This window comes from Petromyzon marinus, chromosome 56 (genome assembly GCF_048934315.1).
Source record: "Petromyzon marinus isolate PM22_M1 ecotype Great Lakes invasive population chromosome 56, UKy_Petmar_22M1.pri1.0, whole genome shotgun sequence".
NCBI lineage: Eukaryota > Metazoa > Chordata > Hyperoartia > Petromyzontiformes > Petromyzontidae > Petromyzon > Petromyzon marinus.
This window is the reverse complement of record NC_133722.1, coordinates 2710027-2733821: the sequence shown is the minus strand read 5'-3', so window position 1 is coordinate 2733821 and position 23795 is coordinate 2710027. Positions and strand designations below refer to the sequence as shown.

At 51.4% G+C, this 23795-nt stretch overlaps 2 protein-coding genes across 2 annotated transcripts; both read right to left on the bottom strand.

Moving 5' to 3' along the window:
- Positions 1–4724: 4724 nt before the first annotated feature.
- Positions 4725–17762, bottom strand: PFDN5 (prefoldin subunit 5). The gene is made up of 6 exons (XM_032975347.2): positions 17607–17762; positions 9717–9819; positions 9237–9268; positions 8642–8716; positions 6953–7058; positions 4725–6542 (listed from the first exon to the last, which is right to left on the bottom strand). The coding sequence occupies exons 1-6, from the start codon at positions 17670–17672 to the stop codon at positions 6460–6462; spliced, it is 465 nt and encodes a 154-aa protein (XP_032831238.1). The 5' UTR covers positions 17673–17762; the 3' UTR covers positions 4725–6459.
- An 824-nt stretch (positions 17763–18586) lies between these two features.
- OXSM (3-oxoacyl-ACP synthase, mitochondrial) lies at positions 18587–23290 on the bottom strand. The gene is made up of 2 exons (XM_032975552.2): positions 21162–23290; positions 18587–20193 (listed from the first exon to the last, which is right to left on the bottom strand). The coding sequence occupies exons 1-2, from the start codon at positions 22181–22183 to the stop codon at positions 19752–19754; spliced, it is 1464 nt and encodes a 487-aa protein (XP_032831443.2). The 5' UTR covers positions 22184–23290; the 3' UTR covers positions 18587–19751.
- Positions 23291–23795: the final 505 nt, after the last annotated feature.

Below are 23795 nucleotides of genomic sequence, written 5' to 3'. Positions count from 1 at the left end.
TTCACTGGGGTCACCATCTAGAGAATGACTGAGGCTAGGGGCTGTTTGTGTTGTGGGGTCACCATCTAGAGAATGACTGAGGCTAGGGGCTGTTTGTGCGCTGGTGTCACCATCTAGAGAATGACTGAGGCTAGGGGCTGTTTGTGTTCACTGGGGTCACCATCTAGAGAATGACTGAGGCTAGGGGCTGTTTGTGTGCTGGGGTCACCATCTAGAGAGTGACTGAGGCTAGGGGCTGTTTGTGTGCTGGTGTCACCATCTAGAGAATGACTGAGGCTAGGGGCTGTTTGTTCACTGGGGTCACCGTCTAGAGAATGACTGAGGCTAGGGGCTGTTTGTGTGCTGGGGTCACCATCTAGAGAATGACTGAGGCTCGGGGCTATTTGTGAGCTGGGGTTACCATCTAGAGAATGACTGAGACTAGGGGCTGTTTGTGTTCACTGGGGTCACCATCTAGAGAATGACTGAGGCTAGGGGCTGTTTGTGTTCACTGGGGTCACCATCTAGAGAGTGACTGAGGCTAGGGGCTGTTTGTGTTGTGGGGTCACCATCTAGAGAATGACTGAGGCGAGGGGCTGTTTGTTCACTGGGGTCACCATCTAGAGAGTGACTGAGGCTAGGGGCTGTTTGCTCACTGGGGTCACCATCTAGAGAATGACTGAGGCTCGGGGCTATTTGTGAGCTGGGGTCACCATCTAGAGAGTGACTGAGGCTAGGGGCTGTTTGTGTGCTGGGGTCACCATCTAGAGAATGACTGAGGCTAGGGGCTGTTTGTGTGCTGGGGTCACCATCTAGAGAGTGACTGAGGCTAGGGGCTGTTTGTGTGCTGGGGTCACCATCTAGAGAGTGACTGAGGCTAGGGGCTGTTTGTGTGCTGGGGTCACCATCTAGAGAATGACTGAGGCTAGGGGCTGTTTGTGTTCACTGGGGTCACCATCTAGAGAGTGACTGAGGCTAGGGGCTGTTTGTGTTCACTGGGGTCACCATCTAGAGAGTGACTGAGGCTAGGGGCTGTTTGTGTTCACTGGGGTCACCATCTAGAGAATGACTGAGGCTAGGGGCTGTTTGTTCACTGGGGTCACCATCTAGAGAATGACTGAGACTAGGGGCTGTTTGTGTTCACTGGGGTCACCATCTAGAGAATGACTGAGGCTAGGGGCTGTTTGTGTTGTGGGGTCACCATCTAGAGAATGACTGAGGCTAGGGGCTGTTTGTGCGCTGGTGTCACCATCTAGAGAATGACTGAGGCTAGGGGCTGTTTGTGTTCACTGGGGTCACCATCTAGAGAATGACTGAGGCTAGGGGCTGTTTGTGTGCTGGGGTCACCATCTAGAGAGTGACTGAGGCTAGGGGCTGTTTGTGTGCTGGTGTCACCATCTAGAGAATGACTGAGGCTAGGGGCTGTTTGTTCACTGGGGTCACCGTCTAGAGAATGACTGAGGCTAGGGGCTGTTTGTGTGCTGGGGTCACCATCTAGAGAATGACTGAGGCTCGGGGCTATTTGTGAGCTGGGGTTACCATCTAGAGAATGACTGAGACTAGGGGCTGTTTGTGTTCACTGGGGTCACCATCTAGAGAATGACTGAGGCTAGGGGCTGTTTGTGTTCACTGGGGTCACCATCTAGAGAGTGACTGAGGCTAGGGGCTGTTTGTGTTGTGGGGTCACCATCTAGAGAATGACTGAGGCTAGGGGCTGTTTGTTCACTGGGGTCACCATCTAGAGAGTGACTGAGGCTAGGGGCTGTTTGCTCACTGGGGTCACCATCTAGAGAATGACTGAGGCTCGGGGCTATTTGTGAGCTGGGGTCACCATCTAGAGAGTGACTGAGGCTAGGGGCTGTTTGTGTGCTGGGGTCACCATCTAGAGAATGACTGAGGCTAGGGGCTGTTTGTGTGCTGGGGTCACCATCTAGAGAGTGACTGAGGCTAGGGGCTGTTTGTGTGCTGGGGTCACCATCTAGAGAGTGACTGAGGCTAGGGGCTGTTTGTGTTGTGGGGTCACCATCTAGAGAATTACTGAGGCTAGGGGCTGTTTGTGTTCACTGGGGTCACCATCTAGAGAGTGACTGAGGCTAGGGGCTGTTTGTGTTCACTGGGGTCACCATCTATAGAGTGACTGAGGCTAGGGGCTGTTTGTGTTGTGGGGTCACCATCTAGAGAATGACTGAGGCTAGGGGCTGTTTGTGTTCACTGGGGTCACCATCTAGAGAGTGACTGAGGCTAGGGGCTGTTTGTTCACTGGGGTCACCATCTAGAGAATGACTGAGGCTAGGGGCTGTTTGTGTGCTGGGGTCACCATCTAGAGAATGACTGAGGCTAGGGGCTGTTTGTTCACTGGGGTCACCATCTACAGAGTGACTGAGGCTAGGGGCTGTTTGTGTTCACTGGGGTCACCATCTAGAGAATGACTGAGGCTAGGGGCTGTTTGTGAGCTGGGGTCACCATCTAGAGAGTGACTGAGGCTAGAGGGCTGTTTGTGTTCACTGGGGTCACCATCTAGAGAATGACTGAGGCTAGGGGCTGTTTGTGTTCACTGGGGGTTACCATCTAGAGAATGACTGAGGCTAGGGGCTGTTTGTTCACTGGGGTCACCATCTAGTGAATGACTGAGGCTAGGGGCTGTTTGTGTACTGGGGTCACCATCTAGAGAATGACTGAGGCTAGGGGCTGTTTGTTCACTGGGGTCACCATCTAGAGAATGACTGAGGCTAGGGGCTGTTTGTGTGCTGGGAGAGGCATCTAGAGAATGACTGAGGCTAGGGGCTGTTTGTACGCTGGGGTCACCATCTAGAGAATGACTGAGGCTAGGGGCTGTTTGTTCACTGGGGTCACCATCTAGAGAATGACTGAGGCTAGGGGCTGTTTGTGTGCTGGGAGAGGCATCTAGAGAATGACTGAGGCTAGTGGCTGTTTGTGCGCTGGGAGAGGCATCGAGCGGTAATCAATTGAAACTCTATGCCCCACCCTCTCTATGCCCCGCCCTCCATATGCCCCGCCCTCTCTATGCCCCGCCCTTTCAAGTGGTAAGAGTTTCATTCATGGGCGGTTCGTGGTTGCAGAGATATAGCGATTTCAAATCGGGTCCATCTCTTTGAAACACCCTGTATTAATACTGGAGGAATCCGATGAGCTTTAAAGCTCTTTTTCGCAGATCTCCAGTAGGGGCGGGTCGGAAGGTCGCGACAATAAACAGCACAAAAACACGATATGAGTGCAAAGTATCGGTAAGTAAACCACGTGAGAAAAAAATATACAATCACAAACTATTTTATCTTAGCAGGTAAAGCCCACTGAGCTGATGACCTTCTTCAGAAGCGCCCTATCACAAGTGGTAGCTCAACGAAGTGGCTCATCTTCGTCGTGTGGAAAATTTATAGCAGCAGCAGCCCAAATAATCTAAAAATAACCCCAGCGGCGCTCGTCCACACGTGGCTATCGCCCCCCCCAACCCCGCGGAATCGATCGCTTGGCCTCGAGCGATGATTAATTAATTCCCACGGGGGTCTCATCGGGCTAATTACAGGGAACGGTTCAACTCGGTACGGCACTCTCTGGGCTCGTCTTCCAACACCGCATCTTCCCACCTCCCCCCAAAGACAAAGATCCTCCGTACAGCCTTGAACAGACTGTCGGGGCAAGTGCTGTTAGCGAGTAGCAGCTATGAAGGCTGGCACGGCACACGAGGCGGTGGGTGGCCAACACCACGCCCGGCCGCCTTTGTCTCCCTAGTGGCAATGTTTACACACCGTGCTCATTCGAGGCCGAGGCGACCTAGAAGAGACCCAGGACCGGTTCAGATAATAATTATTATAATCATCACCGGTGTTGGCCGTGAGCGGGAATACAACTCAGGATGCCGTGTACGTAGCGAAACGCGCTAACCTGCTACACTACCGCCCCCCCACCTCCCCCCACCCCTCTCACACCTCCCCCCCCCCTCCCCCTAAGAGATTAACGCAGCAGCGGCAGCACAGAATTCAAATGGAGCGCCGCAACTTTACATGCACGCCACACCTCGTGCCCGTGGAGTTTGCCCGTGCCCTGTAATTCAATAACCGCGCTAAAGACGACGGAGCTACGGCATTGCAGCTCACGCCGTGGAGCCGACGGTAGACCCACTGAGAATACAGCCGCAAAGAGACCCACAGGAGATACTTAAAACACATATAGATACAGAGATCCACAGGGATACGTAGACCCATATACTGAAGATGTATACAGACCCACAAAGACCCATAAAGATACTTGAGACACAGAGAGATTCACAGAGATAGAAATATCGGAGATAGAGACCCATATACATACGTCGACCCATATACATGCATATACCTTATACTGGAGATGCATATAGACCCACAGAGATATACATCTATCCATAAATATTATTGATACATATACACAGAGATCCATAGAGACACGTAGACCCATGTAGATGCATATAGACCCAGAGATAAGAGACAAAGAGATGCATTCGAGACAAGCCACAGTCGTGCAATTGTGGCCATGGAATCCCAAACTACGGAACGCACAGCAAACCCACTGGTCTGCACTCCTTCAACGGAGGAGGAACAGCGAAATGACACGAACTCTCTCTCTCTCGTCGTCGCCAGCATACATCTCGACGTTGGCATCTACGGCTCTTGAACCGAATTGCCGCTGCCATCGTGCGCAACGAGCGAATAGAACCGCACAGAGACAACAACAAAAAACCCCAGCACAGCAGATTTGATTCGTCACTTTACTTGGTGAACTTCCAGCTCCGAGAAGAGTCCGCGTGCGAGAGCACAAATCGTCACCGCCCACGGCAGAACAACTTCAGCACGGGACTCGTTGTTATTCGTCGTACGGCTTGAGAGTGCCACTCAACGTGCGATACAGAAAAGTGAAGCCTCCGTTTCCTGGGATTTCCTCCCTCCTCTCAACACGCGACTCTCGGTGTGACAGTCAACGGCCGAGAATCTCGATCGACTCTGTTCACATTTCCAGGCTGCTCACGATTCCTTCGCACCGCTCATGATTCCTTCGCAACGCACTGTTTGACTCTTGTCGAGCACCCGGTAAACGCCGAGGTGTTGCCTCTAAACTCGCAGCGGCTTCGGCGCAACAGGCAGACGAGTAACACCAGCACGCGCGACCTTGCAGGCAACAAACTTTCATTTTTGAGCGGCACCATAATGAGGTCGACGGTAGTCCCATATTTGACGACTCGTTCCGCACACGGCTATGACATAATCAGCTGTTGTTGGCCACATAAACTGAAGCCGCTCGAGTTGACCCGACCCTCAGGTGGCACCAACTTCACAAGTTGCTCAACGCCGGCTCTGGGCTCACGGACGCGACGGAAACGTTGCGCAGTGCCCACAATCGCGACGTCCGTGGCCGTGCGGGATCGTGCAGCGCCCCCTGGTGTAGACAAGAGATATTACCTCGGAAGCGGTGCCGCGACCATCGGCTTTGGCTGGCGGGCGCCTTCTCTTGAAACGCACGGGAGCCCCCGCGAGCGTCTTGCACGGATGCTCGGCGTCACGCCGACGAGACTATCCATCTGTTGTATTTTCTTCATCAGGTAAGGCCCACTGAGCTGCTAGACAGCTCTTTTTCAGAACTGACCTTGCCGCAGATGATAGCTCAAACAATTGGCTCGTCATCGTGTGGAAATTTGTAGCAGCCAAATGCTCTCAACGCGTGATGTTCATTCTACATGTGGAGGGGAGAAAACCAGAGGACTCGGAGGGAAATCAAGGCGATCACGGGGAGAACATGCAAACTCCAAATATACAGCAGCAGGCGTCAGGGTCTGGATCGAACCTACGACCTCCTGTATACCAGGCGAGGTCGTTAACATCTCCTAGCCACTGGCAGCGCAACAGCTCCACTGCCGGATAAGGGCCTCCACTCAGCGTCGGGCCACGGCGATTATTTAACCGCGCGTCAGCACGCCGCTCAGCGGCGGGTTAGCGACCGGGAAGCCGACGCGGAAAACTCAGTTCCGTCCGCAGTGCGCCGACGTTACCGGGAAGCGAACCGAATGACACGGTCAGAGGGCGGCCCGCGTGGTGCGAGCCGCACGCCGCTGATCGGGGGCCGAACCCGTGGCTGAGCCGCAGGCAGAATGTTGGTGAAATACAAAATGACAACTTGCACGCAAGAGAGAAATGTTTACGTGCGATGCCCGGCGTGAGGAGACGGCGGGCGGTCAGCACAGCGGGGCGTGAACATGCCAGCATTAAATAATTGGGGGAGCCGAGGGGGGTGGCAGGGGTGGGGCGGGGGGGGGGTGCAGAGGGGTCAGGAGGGGTCAGAAGAAGTCAAGACAGGTCAGGGCACAATCAGGTGGGGGTAAGAACGGGTGAGGAGAAGTCAGGTGAGAGGTCGTCATTCAGAGTGACGAGAGGTCGGGAAAGGTTCCGGAAGATGCCAGGAGGGGGGCGGGGGATGGGCGAGCCGTCCGTGGTGGGGTCACGCCTTGGACGTGCTCGGCTGCTGCTGCTGCATGGCCTGCAGCTGCTGCTGGATTCTCGCGTTGAATGTCTCGGTCACAGCTGTTGGAGAACACAGATCGCCAACACCACCGCCGTTACACCACCAGCGCACACGCCGCATTCGCCGCGATAATAGCGAAGGTGACGACGACGGTGACGGTGGCGTTGACATTAGCGGCAGTGATGATGGTGCTGATGATGATGGTATATTGACGTTACCGATAGCGATGATCGTAACTGACGGTGTTGCGAGTGACAGTGATGACATTGCTGAAGCTGGCGCTGATGTTGTTGACACGAGTGACTGTGAGCATAGTGCTGATGCCAACGATGGAGCTCGTCATGACGACGTCGCTGATGGTATTTGATGTGAACGATTGGGATGATGGTGATGATGGTGGCGTTCATGTTGGCGAAAGCGATATTGCTGCTGCTGCTGCTGACGGTGGTGCCAATGGTCGCTCGCTCACCCTGCTTCAGCGCAAACTTCTCCTGCAGCACCGGCTGGATCTTCTCAATCTGCTTGGTGAGGAAGTCGATCTTCCGCTGGAAGAACTCCTTGGCCTCCTCCACGGTCTGGGAATCATCAGTGACACGTGTCTCCACTTTAGAACCGCGAAAGTCGGAGGACACGACTCGCATTACACGACCAGCATGCGAGTGTGGATTCACACAAGTGTGATCCCCCCCCCCCCCGCTTATGCACAACTGATATTCACGGGGGCACTCCAGTTTCCTTCCACAATGTCCCCGGTTGAGTTTTGTTGTCCCTCCCCCCCCCCCACTCCGACACCTTCAATTAAGACGCTTGGCAATGTAAGGTGCGAAAGAAGTTCAACATCCATCAGTACATACACACAACATGGGACCTTTATTGCCAGTATCAGAGTATAAGAAAAGGTTTTACCCTTTCTGGAAATAAAACAGGTGAGAAGATGTTCAAACACCAAACAGAAACCTTTATCAAGGGGGCATGTCTGCATTAGCCACACATGCTTGTGGTGAACATGCAAAAAACACATGCTTTAGTAATGTATGCATTGTTTTTTAAACTGATTGGTCTTCACCAAAGACAGCCTCTTTTGGCGTCCTCTGGTCTGATACTGATTGAGCCTAGGCACCATGTACGTACACAAGCAGACAATCTCTGACGGGGCCACACACACGCGAAGCTTCGCAGGCCTTCACGAACAACAGGATATGAGAATACAGTCAAGGTGAACAGACCATCGCGGCAAGCGCTTTTTGATGCCGTGGACACACCGCCATTGCCTCTTTCCTCCTGCCTAATCCTGTAGTGTTCACCCGACTCTCCAGAATTTGCTCGCGAGTTTTATCGTGACCACCCCTGCACACGTGTCCCACCCATCACAACCTCCTCCTCCTCTTCCCAATTACAGATAGCCCCCGAGTTACGATGGTCTGACTTACGATATTTCGATCTTACGATGGCGATACGACAAAATTGTTAAAATATTTTAAATTTCGCGCGGCAGGCAAACGCAGCAGCGTACGAGGTACGAATCTTGGCGAGTACAGTACAATATTATACGCTACGATACGTTCAATGCATGTAAGATACGTAGCTTTAGCGATTTCATTTCAGGGTTACTACGATGATACGTTCAATGCATGTTAAAAGTTTTTATAGCAGATAGGATTGTTTCCTGAAAAAACTTTCTATTAAATTGCAGTTCATATAGGTAGGCTAAGAATTTACCTTGTTTTTTTACTTTGCATTTTACTTTGCAATACAGTATTGTAATTAATAAATACATACAGTATATAGTTTATACAGTACGGTAGTGTAAATTGCTCTGTTTTGCTAAATTATCACCATTCTTTAAGACTCCTGGGTAGGCTAGGCCATCTTCGACTTACGATATTTTTCACTTACAATGGGGTCGTCGTAACGCATCTCCATCGTAAGTAGAGGACTACCTGCACATCCACAACGCCTTACTACCACATACTATTCCCAACCTCGAAGTTGATTACCCCATCCCACATTGACATTCTCCGCGTGCCGCATAATCAAACTCTCCACGTACTGTGCCAAGGCATTAAACGTCCCGTTGAGTTGCCGAGCACTAAAGCCCAGCGGGCTGGATGACACTTTGGGATAAGATGGTGATGGACAAGAGCCAAGGGACACCCACCTTCTCCACGTAGTAGCCTGTGCCGATGTCCACCATCACGTGCTCCACATCATTCAGATGCCCAGGCACGTACATCTGCTGTGGGGTTAAGGGTCACGGTGCGCAGCCAAACCAAAAAGACACAACACAACCACCACCACCCATCACCAGCAACAACAAAACGCCATTACCACCACCGACACCACAACCAGACACAACAGCAACCAGCAGTAGCAACAACAACCACTGCCAGAGACCACAACACAATACCATCACTGCCAGACACAACCACCACCAGAAACAACAACTCAGCCACCACCACAACCAGACACAAGCACACAAAACCAACACCAGGCACAACAACCACCACCAGCAACAAAACACAACCAGACAACCGCGCCAAACAAACAACATGACACAACCACCAGCGGCAACAAAACACACCCACCAGACAACCGCCACCGCTGGACACCACTACCACACAATACCATCAAAACCACCGCCAACAAAACATAACCACCGCCAACAAAACGTAACCTCCGCCGCCGCCAGATGACCACCACCACCGCCGCCGCCGCGAGCCAGGGCGCAGGGGAGATGTCGAGGCCAAGGATACGGAGCTTGTGAGAGGCACCAGCAATTCTTTTCCTGCAAAAAAATAAACCAACGGGTGAGCGGCCATGCCGCACGGGAAGTAGTCAGATCAGCCCGGCTGGGTACGTGCGGTGCGAAAGAAAGTTCGACATAAACACATACACACGTACGAACACGGCGGCACGGGAAGGACGAGTCGTTTGGCAGAAGCGCCGTCTCACAAGCGGAGTCTTTCAACGATTTAGTGACCCCCCCCCACCCCCCCTACTAGCCAACATGCACAGCTCCATGGCCTCCCATATATTAGCCCCCCCCCCACCCCCGTGTTGTAACTTTGCTTACCCCTCCATACTGGACATCAGTGACAAAAGAGCTTCATAGCTCATCGGATTCCTCCTAAAGTCTAAATAAGGATCCCGATTCTCCCATCCCTCACGACGCGTGAAGGTGGGCAGAGTGTTGTTTACTGTTGCAGTGTAAACCGTGTGCCCTTGACACGCACCTGCGTTGTCTTTATTGAGCTTGCTGAGGCATTCCTTGGACTCCACGAACTTGGTCTGAGCCACCTTTAGCTGCTGCACCGACGTGGAGAGGAAATCCAACTCCTGCAACGCGGGTGACGGAGAGATAGGCGCGTGTCAGGGCGCCATGCGACAACCGATCCATACCGCTTGCCGAGGGCTTCCACTCGTGTGGATACACACACACACGCGCGTGGACACACACACACACGCGTGGACACACACACACACACGCACGTGGACACACAAACGCGCGTGGACACACACACGCGCGTGGACACACACACGCGCGTGGACACACACACGCGCGTGGACACACACGCGCGTGGACACACACACACACGCGTGGACACACACACACACGCGCGTGTATATACACACACACACGCGCGTGGACACACACACACACTCTCGCGTGGATACACACACACACACGCATGGATACAAACATTCGCGTGGATACAACAACAACCGCCATTCGCCACTAAGTGGCGGTGACGTCACCACGACGCTTGTGCCAGGACATGTGGACCTTGAGGCCACGTGGAGTGTCGAACGCCCGCTGGCTGGAGGTCACGGGGCAGACCCAGGTGCCACAGTTCGACTGACTGAGATGACTGGCTGATGCACCACCTGTGCCCCCTACTGTGCCAACCTGCTGTGCTTTAGCCACCCGGCGCTCCGCTCGTTGTTGTGAGCGTCGCTCCTCCGCCCTCCGTTGTTGTTGGAGGGCGACTGCCTCCAACTGCCCAGTAGCGTCCTTCACGAGCCTCCTCCACAGAGGCCGATCTTGACACCGCTGGTACCAGTCATCGGCAAGTCCACTCAGCTCCACGTCCTCCTGTACCGCATCACTCCATCTCTTCTCTAGCCCGTGCCGCGCCCGTTTAGCCCCCTCGATCCGGCCGAACAAAAGCTGTTTCGGCATGCGGTGGCTGGGCATGCGGGCTACGTGACCCAGCCATTGCAGCCTTGCCTGCCGGAGGAGCTCACCGATGGGACCTGTTGCCCAGATCTTTCAAGGATTTGTGAGCTCCTCACACAATCCAGTCTGGTTAAACCCAGGATGGATGGTAGGCAGGCCAGCCTAAATGTTTCTAACCAGCGAAGATGTTCCATTAGGGGGGTCCACGTTTCGCAAGCGTAGAGAAGGGAGGGAATGACCGTGGCCGAGAAGACCTGAAGCTTAGTGCGGAGCGACAGACCAGGTAGCTTCCACACAGCGTTACGCAACCGATGAAAAGATATTGCCGCTCGAATTATTTGGAGTGAGACCTCTGCTGTTAAACTGGAGCCAGTCATAAGCACACTGCCCAGGTATGGGAAACTCTCCACTCTCTCCACAACTGCCCCATCACCGATTGGGAGTTGGATGGCCTGCCTACGACCCATCCTTGGTTTAACTAGGCTGGATTGTGCGAGGAGCTCACAAATCCTTGAAAGATCTGGAAAAAGTCCCATCATCGGTGGGCTCCTCCAGCAGGCAAGGCTGCATTGGCTGGGTCATGTAGCCCGCATGCCCAGCCACCGAATGCCTACCGAAAGAACCAAAGAGTATGCCTAAACAGCTTTTGTTCGGCCGGATAGAGGGGGCTGAACGGGCGTGGGCACGGGCTCGAGAAGAGGTGGAGTGATGTGGTACAGGAGGACATGGAGCTGAGTCGAGTTGGGCCTCTGTGGAGGAGGCTCGTGAAGGACGCTACTGGGCAGTTGGAGGCAGTCGCCCTCCAGCAACGGAAGGCTGAGGAGCGACGCTCACAACGAGCGGAGCGCCGGGTGGCTAGAGCACAGCAAGTTGGCACAATAGGGGGCACAGGTGGTGCATCAGCCAGTCATCTCAGTTAGTCGACCCGTGGCAAACCTACACAAACTCTCTCTCTCTACTGAAGCAAACCTACACGAACTCTCTCTACTGAAACAAACCTACACCAACTCTCTCTCTACTGAAACAAACCTACACAAACTCTCTCTCTCTACTGAAACAAACCTACACAAACTCTCTCTCTCTACTGAAACAAACCTACACGAACTCTCTCTACTGAAACAAACCTACACAAACTCTCTCTCTACTGAAACAAACCTACACCAACTCTCTCTACTGAAACAAACCTACACAAACTCTCTCTCTCTACTGAAACAAACCTACACAAACTCTCTCTACTGAAACAAACCTACACCAACTCTCTCTACTGAAACAAACCTACACGAACTCTCTCTCTACTGAAACAAACCTACACAAACTCTCTCTACTGAAGCAAACCTACACAAACTCTCTCTACTGAAACAAACCTACACAAACTCTCTCTACTGAAACAAACCTACACCAACTCTCTCTACTGAAACAAACCTACACAAACTCTCTCTCTCTACTGAAACAAACCTACACAAACTCTCTCTACTGAAACAAACCTACACCAACTCTCTCTACTGAAACAAACCTACACGAACTCTCTCTCTACTGAAACAAACCTACACAAACTCTCTCTACTGAAACAAACCTACACAAACTCTCTCTACTGAAACAAACCTACACAAACTCTCTCTACTGAAACAAACCTACACCAACTCTCTCTACTGAAACAAACCTACACCAACTCTCTCTCTCTCTACTGAAACAAACCTACACAAACTCTCTCTCTCTACTGAAACAAACCTACACGAACTCTCTCTACTGAAACAAACCTACACGAACTCTCTCTCTACTGAAACAAACCTACACAAACTCTCTCTACTGAAACAAACCTACACAAACTCTCTGTCTACTGAAACAAACCTACACAAACTCTCTCTACTGAAGCAAACCTACACAAACTCTCTCTACTGAAACAAACCTACACAAACTCTCTCTACTGAAACAAACCTACACAAACTCTCTCTCTCTCTACTGAAACAAACCTACACGAACTCTCTCTACTGAAACAAACCTACACGAACTCTCTCTCTACTGAAACAAACCTACACCAACTCTCTCTCTCTACTGAAACAAACCTACACCAACTCTCTCTCTACTGAAACAAACCTACACAAACTCTCTCTACTGAAACAAACCTACACAAACTCTCTCTACTGAAACAAACCTACACAAACTCTCTCTGTCTACTGAAACAAACCTACACCAACTCTCTCTACTGAAACAAACCTACACAAACTCTCTCTCTCTCTACTAAAACAAACCTACACAAACTCTCCCTACTGAAACAAACCTACACCAACTCTCTCTCTCTACTGAAACAAACCTACACAAACTCTCTCTACTGAAACAAACCTACACAAACTCTCTCTACTGAAACAAACCTACACAAACTCTCTCTACTGAAACAAACCTACACAAACTCTCTCTACTGAAACAAACCTACACCAACTCTCTCTCTACTGAAACAAACCTACACCAACTCTCTCTCTCTACTGAAACAAACCTACACAAACCTACACAAACTCTCTCTACTGAAACAAACCTACACAAACTCTCTCTACTGAAACAAACCTACACAAACTCTCTCTACTGAAACAAACCTGCACCAACTCTCTCTACTGAAACAAACCTACACCAACTCTCTCTCTACTGAAACAAACCTACACCAACTCTCTCTCTCTACTGAAACAAACCTACACGAACTCTCTCTACTGAAACAAACCTACACCAACTCTCTCTACTGAAACAAACCTACACCAACTCTCTCTCTCTCTACTGAAACAAACCTACACGAACTCTCTCTAGTGAAACAAACCTACACAAACTCTCTCTACTGAAGCAAACCTACAGAAACTCTCTCTACTGAAGTAAACCTACAGAAACTCTCTCTCTACTGAAACAAACCTACACAAACTCTCTCTAGTGAAACAAACCTACACGAACTCTCTCTACTGAAACAAACCTACACAAACTCTCTCTCTCTACTGAAACAAACCTACACAAACTCTCTCTCTACTGAAACAAACCTACACAAATTCTCTCTACTGAAACAAACCTACACAAACTCTCTCTCTCTACTGAAACAAACCTACACAAACTCTCTCTACTGAAACAAACCTACACCAACTCTCTCTACTGAAACAAACCTACACCAACTCTCTCTCTCTCTACTGAAACAAACCTACACAAACTCTCTCTCTACTGAAACAAACCTACACGAACTCTCTCTCTACTGAAACAAACCTACACAAACTATCTCTACTGAAACAAACCTACACAAACTCTCTCTACTGAAACAAACCTACACAAACTCTCTCTCTACTGAAACAAACCTACACAAACTCTCTCTCTCTACTGAAACAAACCTACACAAACTCTCTCTCTCTACTGAAACAAACCTACACCAACTCCCTCTCTACTGAAACAAACCTACACAAACTCTCTCTCTAATGAAACAAACCTACACGAACTCTCTCTACTGAAACAAACCTACACAAACTCTCTCTACTGAAACAAACCTACACAAACTCTCTCTACTGAAGCAAACCTACACGAACTCTCTCTCTACTGAAACAAACCTACACCAACTCTCTCTCTCTACTGAAACAAACCTACACAAACTCTCTCTACTGAAACAAACCTACACAAACTCTCTCTCTCTACTGAAACAAACCTACACGAACTCTCTCTCTCTACTAAAACAAACCTACACAAACTCTCTCTCTACTAAAACAAACCTACACGAACTCTCTCTACTGAAACAAACCTACACAAACTCTCTCTACTGAAACAAACCTACACAAACTCTCTCTACTGAAACAAACCTACACCTACTCTCTCTCTACTGAAACAAACCTACACCAACTCTCTCTCTACTGAAACAAACCTACACGAACTCTCTCTACTGAAACAAACCTACACGAACTCTCTCTACTGAAACAAACCTACACCAACTCTCTCTACTGAAACAAACCTACACAAACTCTCTCTACTGAAGCAAACCTACAGAAACTCTCTCTCTACTGAAACAAACCTACACAAACTCTCTCTAGTGAAACAAACCTACACAAACTCTCTCTCTCTACTGAAACAAACCTACACCAACTCTCTCTACTGAAACAAACCTACACCAACTCTCTCTACTGAAAGAAACCTACACCAACTCTCTCTCTCTCTCTACTGAAACAAACCTACACAAACTCTCTCTCTACTGAAACAAACCTACACAAACTCTCTCTCTACTGAAACAAACCTACACGAACTCTCTCTCTACTGAAACAAACCTACACAAACTATCTCTACTGAAACAAACCTACACCAACTCTCTCTACTGAAACAAACCTACACAAACTCTCTCTCTCTACTGAAACAAACCTACACCAACTCCCTCTCTACTGAAACAAACCTACACCAACTCTCTCTCTCTCTCTACTGAAACAAACCTACACAAACTCTCTCTCTCTACTGAAACAAACCTACACAAACTCTCTCTCTAATGAAACAAACCTACACGAACTCTCTCTACTGAAACAAACCTACACAAACTCTCTACTGAAACAAACCTACACAAACTCTCTCTACTGAAACAAACCTACACAAACTCTCTCTACTGAAGCAAACCTACACGAACTCTCTCTCTACTGAAACAAACCTACACCAACTCTCTCTCTCTACTGAAACAAACCTACACAAACTCTCTCTACTGAAACAAACCTACACAAACTCTCTCTCTCTACTGAAACAAACCTACACAAACTCTCTCTCTACTGAAACAAACCTACACAAACTATCTCTACTGAAACAAACCTACACAAACTCTCTCTCTCTACTGAAACAAACCTACACAAACTCTCTCTCTAATGAAACAAACCTACACGAACTCTCTACTGAAACAAACCTACACGAACTCTCTCTCTACTGAAACAAACCTACACGAACTCTCTCTCTACTGAAACAAACGTACACAAACTCTCTCTACTGAAACAAACCTACACCAACTCTCTCTCTACTGAAACAAACCTACACAAACTCTCTCTACTTAAACAAACCTACACAAACTCTCTCTCTACTGAAACAAACCTACACAAACTCTCTCTCTCTCTACTGAAACAAACCTACACGAACTCTCTCTACTGAAACAAACCTACACAAACTCTCTCTCTACTGAAACAAACCTACACAAACTCTCTCTCTACTGAAACAAACCTACACAAACTCTCTCTACTGAAACAAACCTACACGAACTCTCTCTACTTAAACAAATCTACACAAACTCTCTCTCTACTGAAACAAACCTACACGAACTCTCTCTACTGAAACAAACCTACACAAACTCTCTCTCTCTACTGAAACAAACCTACACAAACTCTCTCTCTCTACTGAAACAAACCTACACAAACTCTCTCTACTGAAACAAACCTACACAAACTCTCTCTACTGAAACAAACCTACACAAACTCTCTCTCTACTGAAACAAACCTACACAAACTCTCTCTCTCTACTGAAACAAACCTACACAAACTCTCTCTCTCTACTGAAACAAACCTACACAAACTCTCTCTCTCTACTGAAACAAACCTACACGAACTCTCTCTACTGAAACAAACCTACACGAACTCTCTACTGAAACAAACCTACACAAACTCTCTCTACTGAAACAAACCTACACCAACTCTCTCTACTGAAACAAACCTACACCAACTCTCTCTCTCTCTACTGAAACAAACCTACACAAACTCTCTCTCTACTGAAACAAACCTACACAAACTCTCTCTCTACTGAAACAAACCTACACGAACTCTCTCTCTACTGAAACAAACCTACACAAACTATCTCTACTGAAACAAACCTACACAAACTCTCTCTACTGAAACAAACCTACACAAACTCTCTCTACTGAAACAAACCTACACAAACTCTCTCTCTACTGAAACAAACCTACACAAACTCTCTCTCTCTACTGAAACAAACCTACACCAACTCTCTCTCTCTACTGAAACAAACCTACACAAACTCTCTCTCTCTCTACTGAAACAAACCTACACAAACTCTCTCTCTCTACTGAAACAAACCTACACCAACTCTCTCTCTCTCTCTACCGAAGCCGTGGCTACCAGACCTCGGTATTTAGCTCCTGAATCGCACTTTTGCCATCGTAAGCAAGAATAGAGTCGAATCTACCAACAAAGATTCCCAATAAGTGTTATTAGCGACCATCTATTAAGGGCCGGCACGGCACACGAGGGGGATGGGTGGCCAGCACCACGCCCGGCCGCCTTTGTCTCCCCCAGTGACGATGTTTACTACACACTGTACCAGGTACTCATTTGAGGTTGAGTTGACCTAGGGGAGACCCAAGACCGGTTCCAATGATCGTCACTGAGTCGGCGGCCGTGAGCGGGAATGGAACTCGGCGGGGACTCTGTGATGGTAGCAACGCAGCGCGCCACACGGCCACCGCTCGCCACCAACAACTTTTAATTTTTACTTACACCGTAGGAATCCGGTGAGCTATAAAGCTCTTTTTCACAGACCTGGCTACCACAAATGATAGCAGCGCTACAAAGTGGCTCCCATCATGTGTAGACATTTGCAGCAGCAGCGGCAGCAGCAGCGACACAAATGCAATAATCTCAGGGCGTGTTTCGCTCTCGCGGCCGCTCTCAAGACCCACACGGTGCAGGCCCCTTGTCAATCAAAGCAGGACGAGAGCTCGGGCCTCAGGAACAACCGCGGAGTGAGCGAGCGACCTTCCAGTTCGCCTCCAGCCCCGCGTGTCGCACGGCAGACGAGCCAGCGCACGCCCTACACAATGAACCCTAAGAAACCGCCGCCATGACAGGTCCACAGCCATCACCCCCAGCCACCCCGCGGCGCGGTTAACCCCCCCCCAACACCCTCGTCTGTGGGCGGGGGGGGTCCCTCGTTGTCGCCCCAGCCCCCGAAGGCGCCCCGCTACCTGCTCCAGCTGTGTCCTCAGCGCCTCCAGCTGCTGCAGCGGGAGCTGTCCCAACGACACCGCCATCTCCACGGCCTTGCGGGGGGAAAGGCTCAACGCGGTGACGTCAGACGCCGTGACGTCACCGCTTCGGTTGTGACGTCACTTGGCAGGAGGGAAGGCTTTGACTGCGACGGCGTCATGACGTCATCGCGCAGTTGGTGGTTACGTGCGGCGGAGGCATGCGGCGTGGTAACGTCAGGTTTAAACGTGGTGACGTATACCGGCGAATTTGTTCAGTCGGCGTGGTTGACGTTAGTGATCAACGCCGTGATGTCATTCGGGTAAGGCGAAGGCAGGTGACGTGCAGCGTGGTGACGTCGGGGCTAAACGCGGTGACGTCACGAACCTAAGGCGGATTCTCCCCCCCACCCCCATGAGGCGTAGTATCTATGGAAGCCGGGATGGTTTATTTAGCCAGATTGATTTAAAAACGCGTTTTTTTAATGACAGTACAGTAATTAAATTTTCAAGCTTTTAAAAAATAATAAAACATTATAAACGCACTTGTACGAATTGTTCTACCTCTTGTGTTTAAATTTTGATTTAAAGCTTTCGTGACTGCAGTGATTCATATTCTTGGTTCTTTCGGTAAGGTCACGTTGAAGGGAAACAATTAAATAAGGATATATTGTTTATTATATATATTATTTTATTGTTTCCCTTCTTGTGTTTAGTTTGTTGTCCTTGCCCCGCATCTCCGATTAGCGCGGTTGACTATGTACGGTGGCGAAAGAAGGCCCATAGACACAGAGATCACTCAAGTCGCGGTCGGGCAACGCATTAGAGCCATCATCTCCGGAGTTCATGAAATAAGGACAGTGGATGACCCGCGCAATGACGGGCCCTCGCCATAGGAATGTGGAATATCCACCATTATCGCTGCGTTCACTCGGGTCGGAAACGATTTGAACTTCGACAAATGACCTTCAGGACGCTAATAATTTATACAAGTATACTTGGATTTTTTATTTACATTATTCACAAGCTCCGAAAAAAACTCTTCTGGGTTTTACAAATTTACACTGCTTATATAATAATCTTCTTACAATAATGACACCGTTAACTAATGTTTTAGCACATGTGCTAAGAAGGGCTAGTGCCCAAAACGTCGAGCATTATACTTATTTCTTTAACTTTTAAGTCAGTGTAATTTGACACATTTGTTGAGTTTCTTTCATGATAAATGGAAAGAGACAAACACCCCAAAGCAGGAAAACCTAATTTAAAAGTCTCCACAATTTCGTGAAACTTTTCTGTGCCCTTATAAATCTCAACGTTCATCCTACAAAGTTCATTCACCAGGGAGAAACACAAATAGACAAAAAGATATATTTGCCCGTATTGAAACGGCTGTACGCCGTATGAACCTGAAAACTTCCTGTACAAGAAAACGGATGTGGGGCCGTCCATAAATGACGTCATGCACCGGGGGGGGGGTCAGACATTTGTGACGATGTGTGACAAGGGGGGGGGGGGTTTGAGAAATGTGACGTCACATCAAAATGCGCAAATTTTAATAAAAATAAACACGTTCTACTTAATTAGATTTTTAAATAAATGTGTTCTCCTACATCAGAGTGCAGCGCCACATTAAATACGCACTACAATGACAATAGTTTTTTTTTGGGGGGGGGGGGCAGAGCTTTGTGACATCCCCTGTGAAGGTAGTCTCTCGTAATTTCAGTAAATTACCAACGTGTGCGTCTTCATTCAGACTCATGAGTTTCAACTCCTCACACTCTCTCTACTCCGGTGGTCATCGTCACGCTTGATGATTGTCATTCACTCATAGTCACCGTTTTTCACTTAAATAAAAAAAATTGTTGACAAATATCTTCGTCACTAATTTCAATAAAGAAATTAATGCCGCTCTTCGACGAAGCCTTCCACCTCCCTGCACCACCACCACCACCACCGTCACCAACCATGTTGAACTTCTTTCGCACCGTATGGAGCCAACCGTGCTAATCGGAGGTGCGGCGGAGGGACAACCTAAACACAAAAAGTAGTTCCGAATAAATGAGTTACCAATTTTAGATTGAAAAGTGAATCAGCTCCAGTGGCTTCTTAACATCAGAGGGAAGAACGTTCCAGATAGGCGCATCATGCGTCCACACTGCCCAGGCACAGCGAGGCGTTGGTGCCGCCAAACCCGAACGAGTTGGTTAACGCCACGCGGCGGCGGCAAAGGTCATGCTGAGGCCACGGCTGTGAGCGCAGCGGCACGAGGTTGAGGGTGCAGCCCGGCTCCACGCGGTCCAGGTTGGCGGTGGGCGGCAGCTCGGCGTGCGCGCACGCCAGGGCCGCGAAGGCCGCCTCCAGTGCGCCGGCTGCGCCGAGCAGGTGACCGGTGGCGCCCTTTGTCGATGAGACGGCGAGGGCCGGAACGCCGCCAGAGGAGGAGGAGGAGCAGCGGGACCCGAAGAGGCGCTGGATGGCGCAGAGCTCGGCCGCGTCGCCTAGGGGAGTGGACGTGGCGTGAGCGTTGATGTAGCCGACGTCGCTGGGGCTGAGGCCGGCGTCGAGCAGGGCGGCCTCCATGCACCTGCGTGCGCAGTGGAGTGGTGGGAGTTGCGGTGAGAGGAGGTGACAGAGTGACCGGTTCACCGCCAGGTACTACGACTACACATGGCAGATGACCAGTTCGACACCAGGTTCTACACATGACACAGTGACCAGTTCAATACCAGGTCCTACAGGCAACCCTGTTATCAGTTCGACACCAGGTTCTACACACGACACAGTGACCAGTTCAATACCAAGTCCTACACGTGTCATAGTTAACAATTCAACTCCATGTGCTACATTATTGACATCAATTATCAAATGGATACATAAAACAGTTTTTGTTCAGTAACTTAATTTTCATACTCTCTGGTTCTTTCGGTAAAGTCACGTAAGTATAAAATAAATCACGACGTTTCGGGCTCAACACAAGCGTCCGTCATCGGATTTATTTTATTTTATACTTACGTGATGACTTTACCGAAAGAACCAAAGAGTATGGATTCCTGCAGTCACGAAAGCTTCAAATCAAAACTTAGTTTTTGTCTTGTGATGGGACTTTGTAGGATGAACGTTCAGATTGACAAGGGCACGGGCTGACCAATAAGGTATAAATTGATTTGTAATAAGGTAGGCACTGATAAGGGGTTAGCAGTTATGTCGTGGTGATTGTAGTGGTGAGTGTAGTGGTGGTGAGAGTACTAGTGGTGAGTGTAGTGGTGGTGAGAGTAATAGTGGTGAGTGGTGGTGAGTGTAGTAGTTGTGAGAGTACTAGTGGTGAGTGTAGTGGTGGTGAGAGTAACAGTGGTGAGTGTAGTGGTGGCGATTGGCTACTTTTTTGTGTTTCTCGCCTGTGATGGGACTCTGTAGGATGAACGTTGAGATTGACAAGGGCACGGGCTGGCCAATAATGTCTGAATTGGTCTGTAATAAGGTAAGGGCGCCGGTAAGGGGTTGACAGGTATGGGCACACACAGACAGACACACACAGACACACACCACCACCACCTGTAGGCACCATCACCATCCTCGCTGGGCGCCGTGATGTGGTTGGCGTCACCAGACATCCCGTAGCCCATCACCTCGGCCAGGATCCGCGCGCCTCTCGCCACGGCGCGCTCCATCTCCTCCAGCACCACCACGGCGGCACCCTCGGCGATCACGAAGCCGTCGCGCTCCGGGTGGAAGGGCCGGGAGGCCGCCTCGGGCCTCTCGTTGAAGGCCGTGCTCAGCGAGCGCGCCCTGCAGAAGCCGGCCACGGCCAGCGGGCTCACGGCCGCCTCGGCCCCGCCAGCCAGCATCACGTCGGCGTCCCCGCGTGCGACGAGGCGAGCCGCGTCGCCCAGTGCGTGGGCTCCCGTGGCGCAGGCCGTGGACACGGAGTGCACGGGGCCCTTGAGGCCGTGCGCGATGCTGATGTGGGCCCCGGCCATGTTGGTGAGGATCTTGGGCACGAAGAAGGGGCTCAGCTTGCGGGCTCCCAGCTCCCGCAGCGCCACCCCGGCGTTCACGATCTCCTCCAGATCGGCCACCCCGACCCCGACGGCCACCCCGGCGCGCAGCTGCTCCTCGGGGTCGCGGGGCCGCCAGCCGCTGTCGTCCAAGGCGAGGCGGGCCGCGGCCAAGGCCATGATGGTGGTGGAGGACAGCTGCCTGGCTTGGGACGCGGGGACGAAGAGGGAGGGGTCGAACGTGGCGGCGGTGTCGCCCCCCGTTCCGCGGGGCACCAGGCCGGCCACGCGGGACGGCAGCGATGCGAAGGCCGGGTGGTCGAGCGCCACGGTGGCGGTGTCGCCCCGCAGGAGGCGACGCCACGCGGCGTCCGTGCCCACGCCGAGCGGGCAGAGCAAGCCGAGGCCCGTGATGACCACGCGGCGGCGGGGTGGAGATGGTAGCGGAGTGGCGCTCGTGCCGGAGCGAGCCGGGGGGGGTGGTGATGATGATGTTGTTAACGTGAGAGAGGTAACTACTACTGGGTGCCTGAGCAGGCTGCGAGAGGCACGCAGGTGGAGAAAGGGCGAGGGGGACATGGTTTCAGTATATTGTGGCGAGGAGATGTTTGGGAGTGGGGGGTGAAGCGGGATTAGATGGATGCCCGAGGGCAGGGTCGGCGAGAGGACAGCAATGGATTAGAGAAGGGCAGTGCATAGAATGGACCAGCAGAGTGGCGGGCAGCGAGGAGGGAAGGCAGCGAGGAGGGAAGGCAAGGGCAGAGAGAGAGAGGAGGGCTACTCCAGGAGGGAGCCGTCACGCTGCCCTGGTGATGTCTCGGCGCTTGCTCCACGCGTGACCTCGCACGAGTTAAAGGGCTCGCAACCAGAACACGTGCGCGCTTAGACAACACGAACCTTCTAGTGCAGCACCAACACGAATACAACGATACGACTCCTCCTCTCGCCGCCGAATTATTCTTGTTTATTTAGAACGCCGCGTTTAAAAGACACCCAGCGACTTCCGAGGCACATTGCCAGCGTGGAAGAGTAGGCCAAATAACCCCTGAGAGGCCCTTCCGCCAGCAGTAGAATGAGCAGAGCAACTACTGAGCTGCGCCTGCAAAGGGCACCTGACGATTAGTCGATTTTGTACGAATCCACCATCAATCGAGGAATCGAAGTCAGGCCTGCATCGATCATTTTTACGTGTGGAATCGATAGCGGCTGCATAATTACAATTGATACTGTGAACCATTTTCATGCGAGAAACTTACAGCTTCTGTATATTCTGCACGCCACCGCGAAGCCAATACAAAATAACCGATCACTGAATAGAATTGTGGTACGGATCGGGAAACTCGAATCGATAACGAGTGGATTCGCTACGGAGTCGGCGCGCCTGGGCTCCTCATGCTCGCTCCTGATTTGGCGACAGCGCAGTGCCCATCTGTCACGGATCACGTGGTCCAATTGGGGGGTAGGGGAGGAGCCAGTGAGAGTGGGGGGCCCTGGGGGGGGCAGCGAGAGTGGGTGGCCCTGGGGAGGAGCCACTGAGAGTAGGGGGCCCTGTGGGGGAGGCAGCGAGAGTAGGTGGCCCTGGGGGTGAGGAGCCAGTGAGAGTGGGGGGCCCTGGGGAGGAGCCAGTGAGAGTGGGGGGCCCTGGGGGGGGGCAGCGAAAGTGGCTGGCCCTGGGGAGGAGGAGCCAGTGAGAGTGGGGGGCCCTGTGGGGGGGGGGGGTAGCGAGAGTGGGTGGCCCTGGGGGGGAGGAGCCAGTGACAGTGGGGGGCCCTGTGGGGGGTGGGGGCCAGCGAGAGTGGGTGGCCCTGGGGGGGAGGAGCCAGTGACAGTGGGGGGCCCTGTGGGGGGTGGGGGCCAGCGAGAGTGGGTGGCCCTGGGGGGGAGGAGCCAGTGACAGTGGGGGGCCCTGTGGGGGGTGGGGGCCAGCGAGAGTGGTGGTCTGGGCGGGGAGGAGCCAGTGAGAGTGGGGGGCCCTGGGAGGAGCCAGTGAGAGTGGGGGGCCCTAGAGGGGCGGGGGCCAGCGAGAGTGGGGGGGGTCAATGACGGTGGGGGGGGGGGTCAGTGCCGCAGTGCCTCGTGGGTAAACTCATCTCGCACAGCCGAGCCCCACGTGACCCTGGCGCGCGCGGGCGACCAGCAAACGTCTCGGCGATTGGCTCGCCGAGCGCGGCGCGCGCACTCAAGCGGCGCC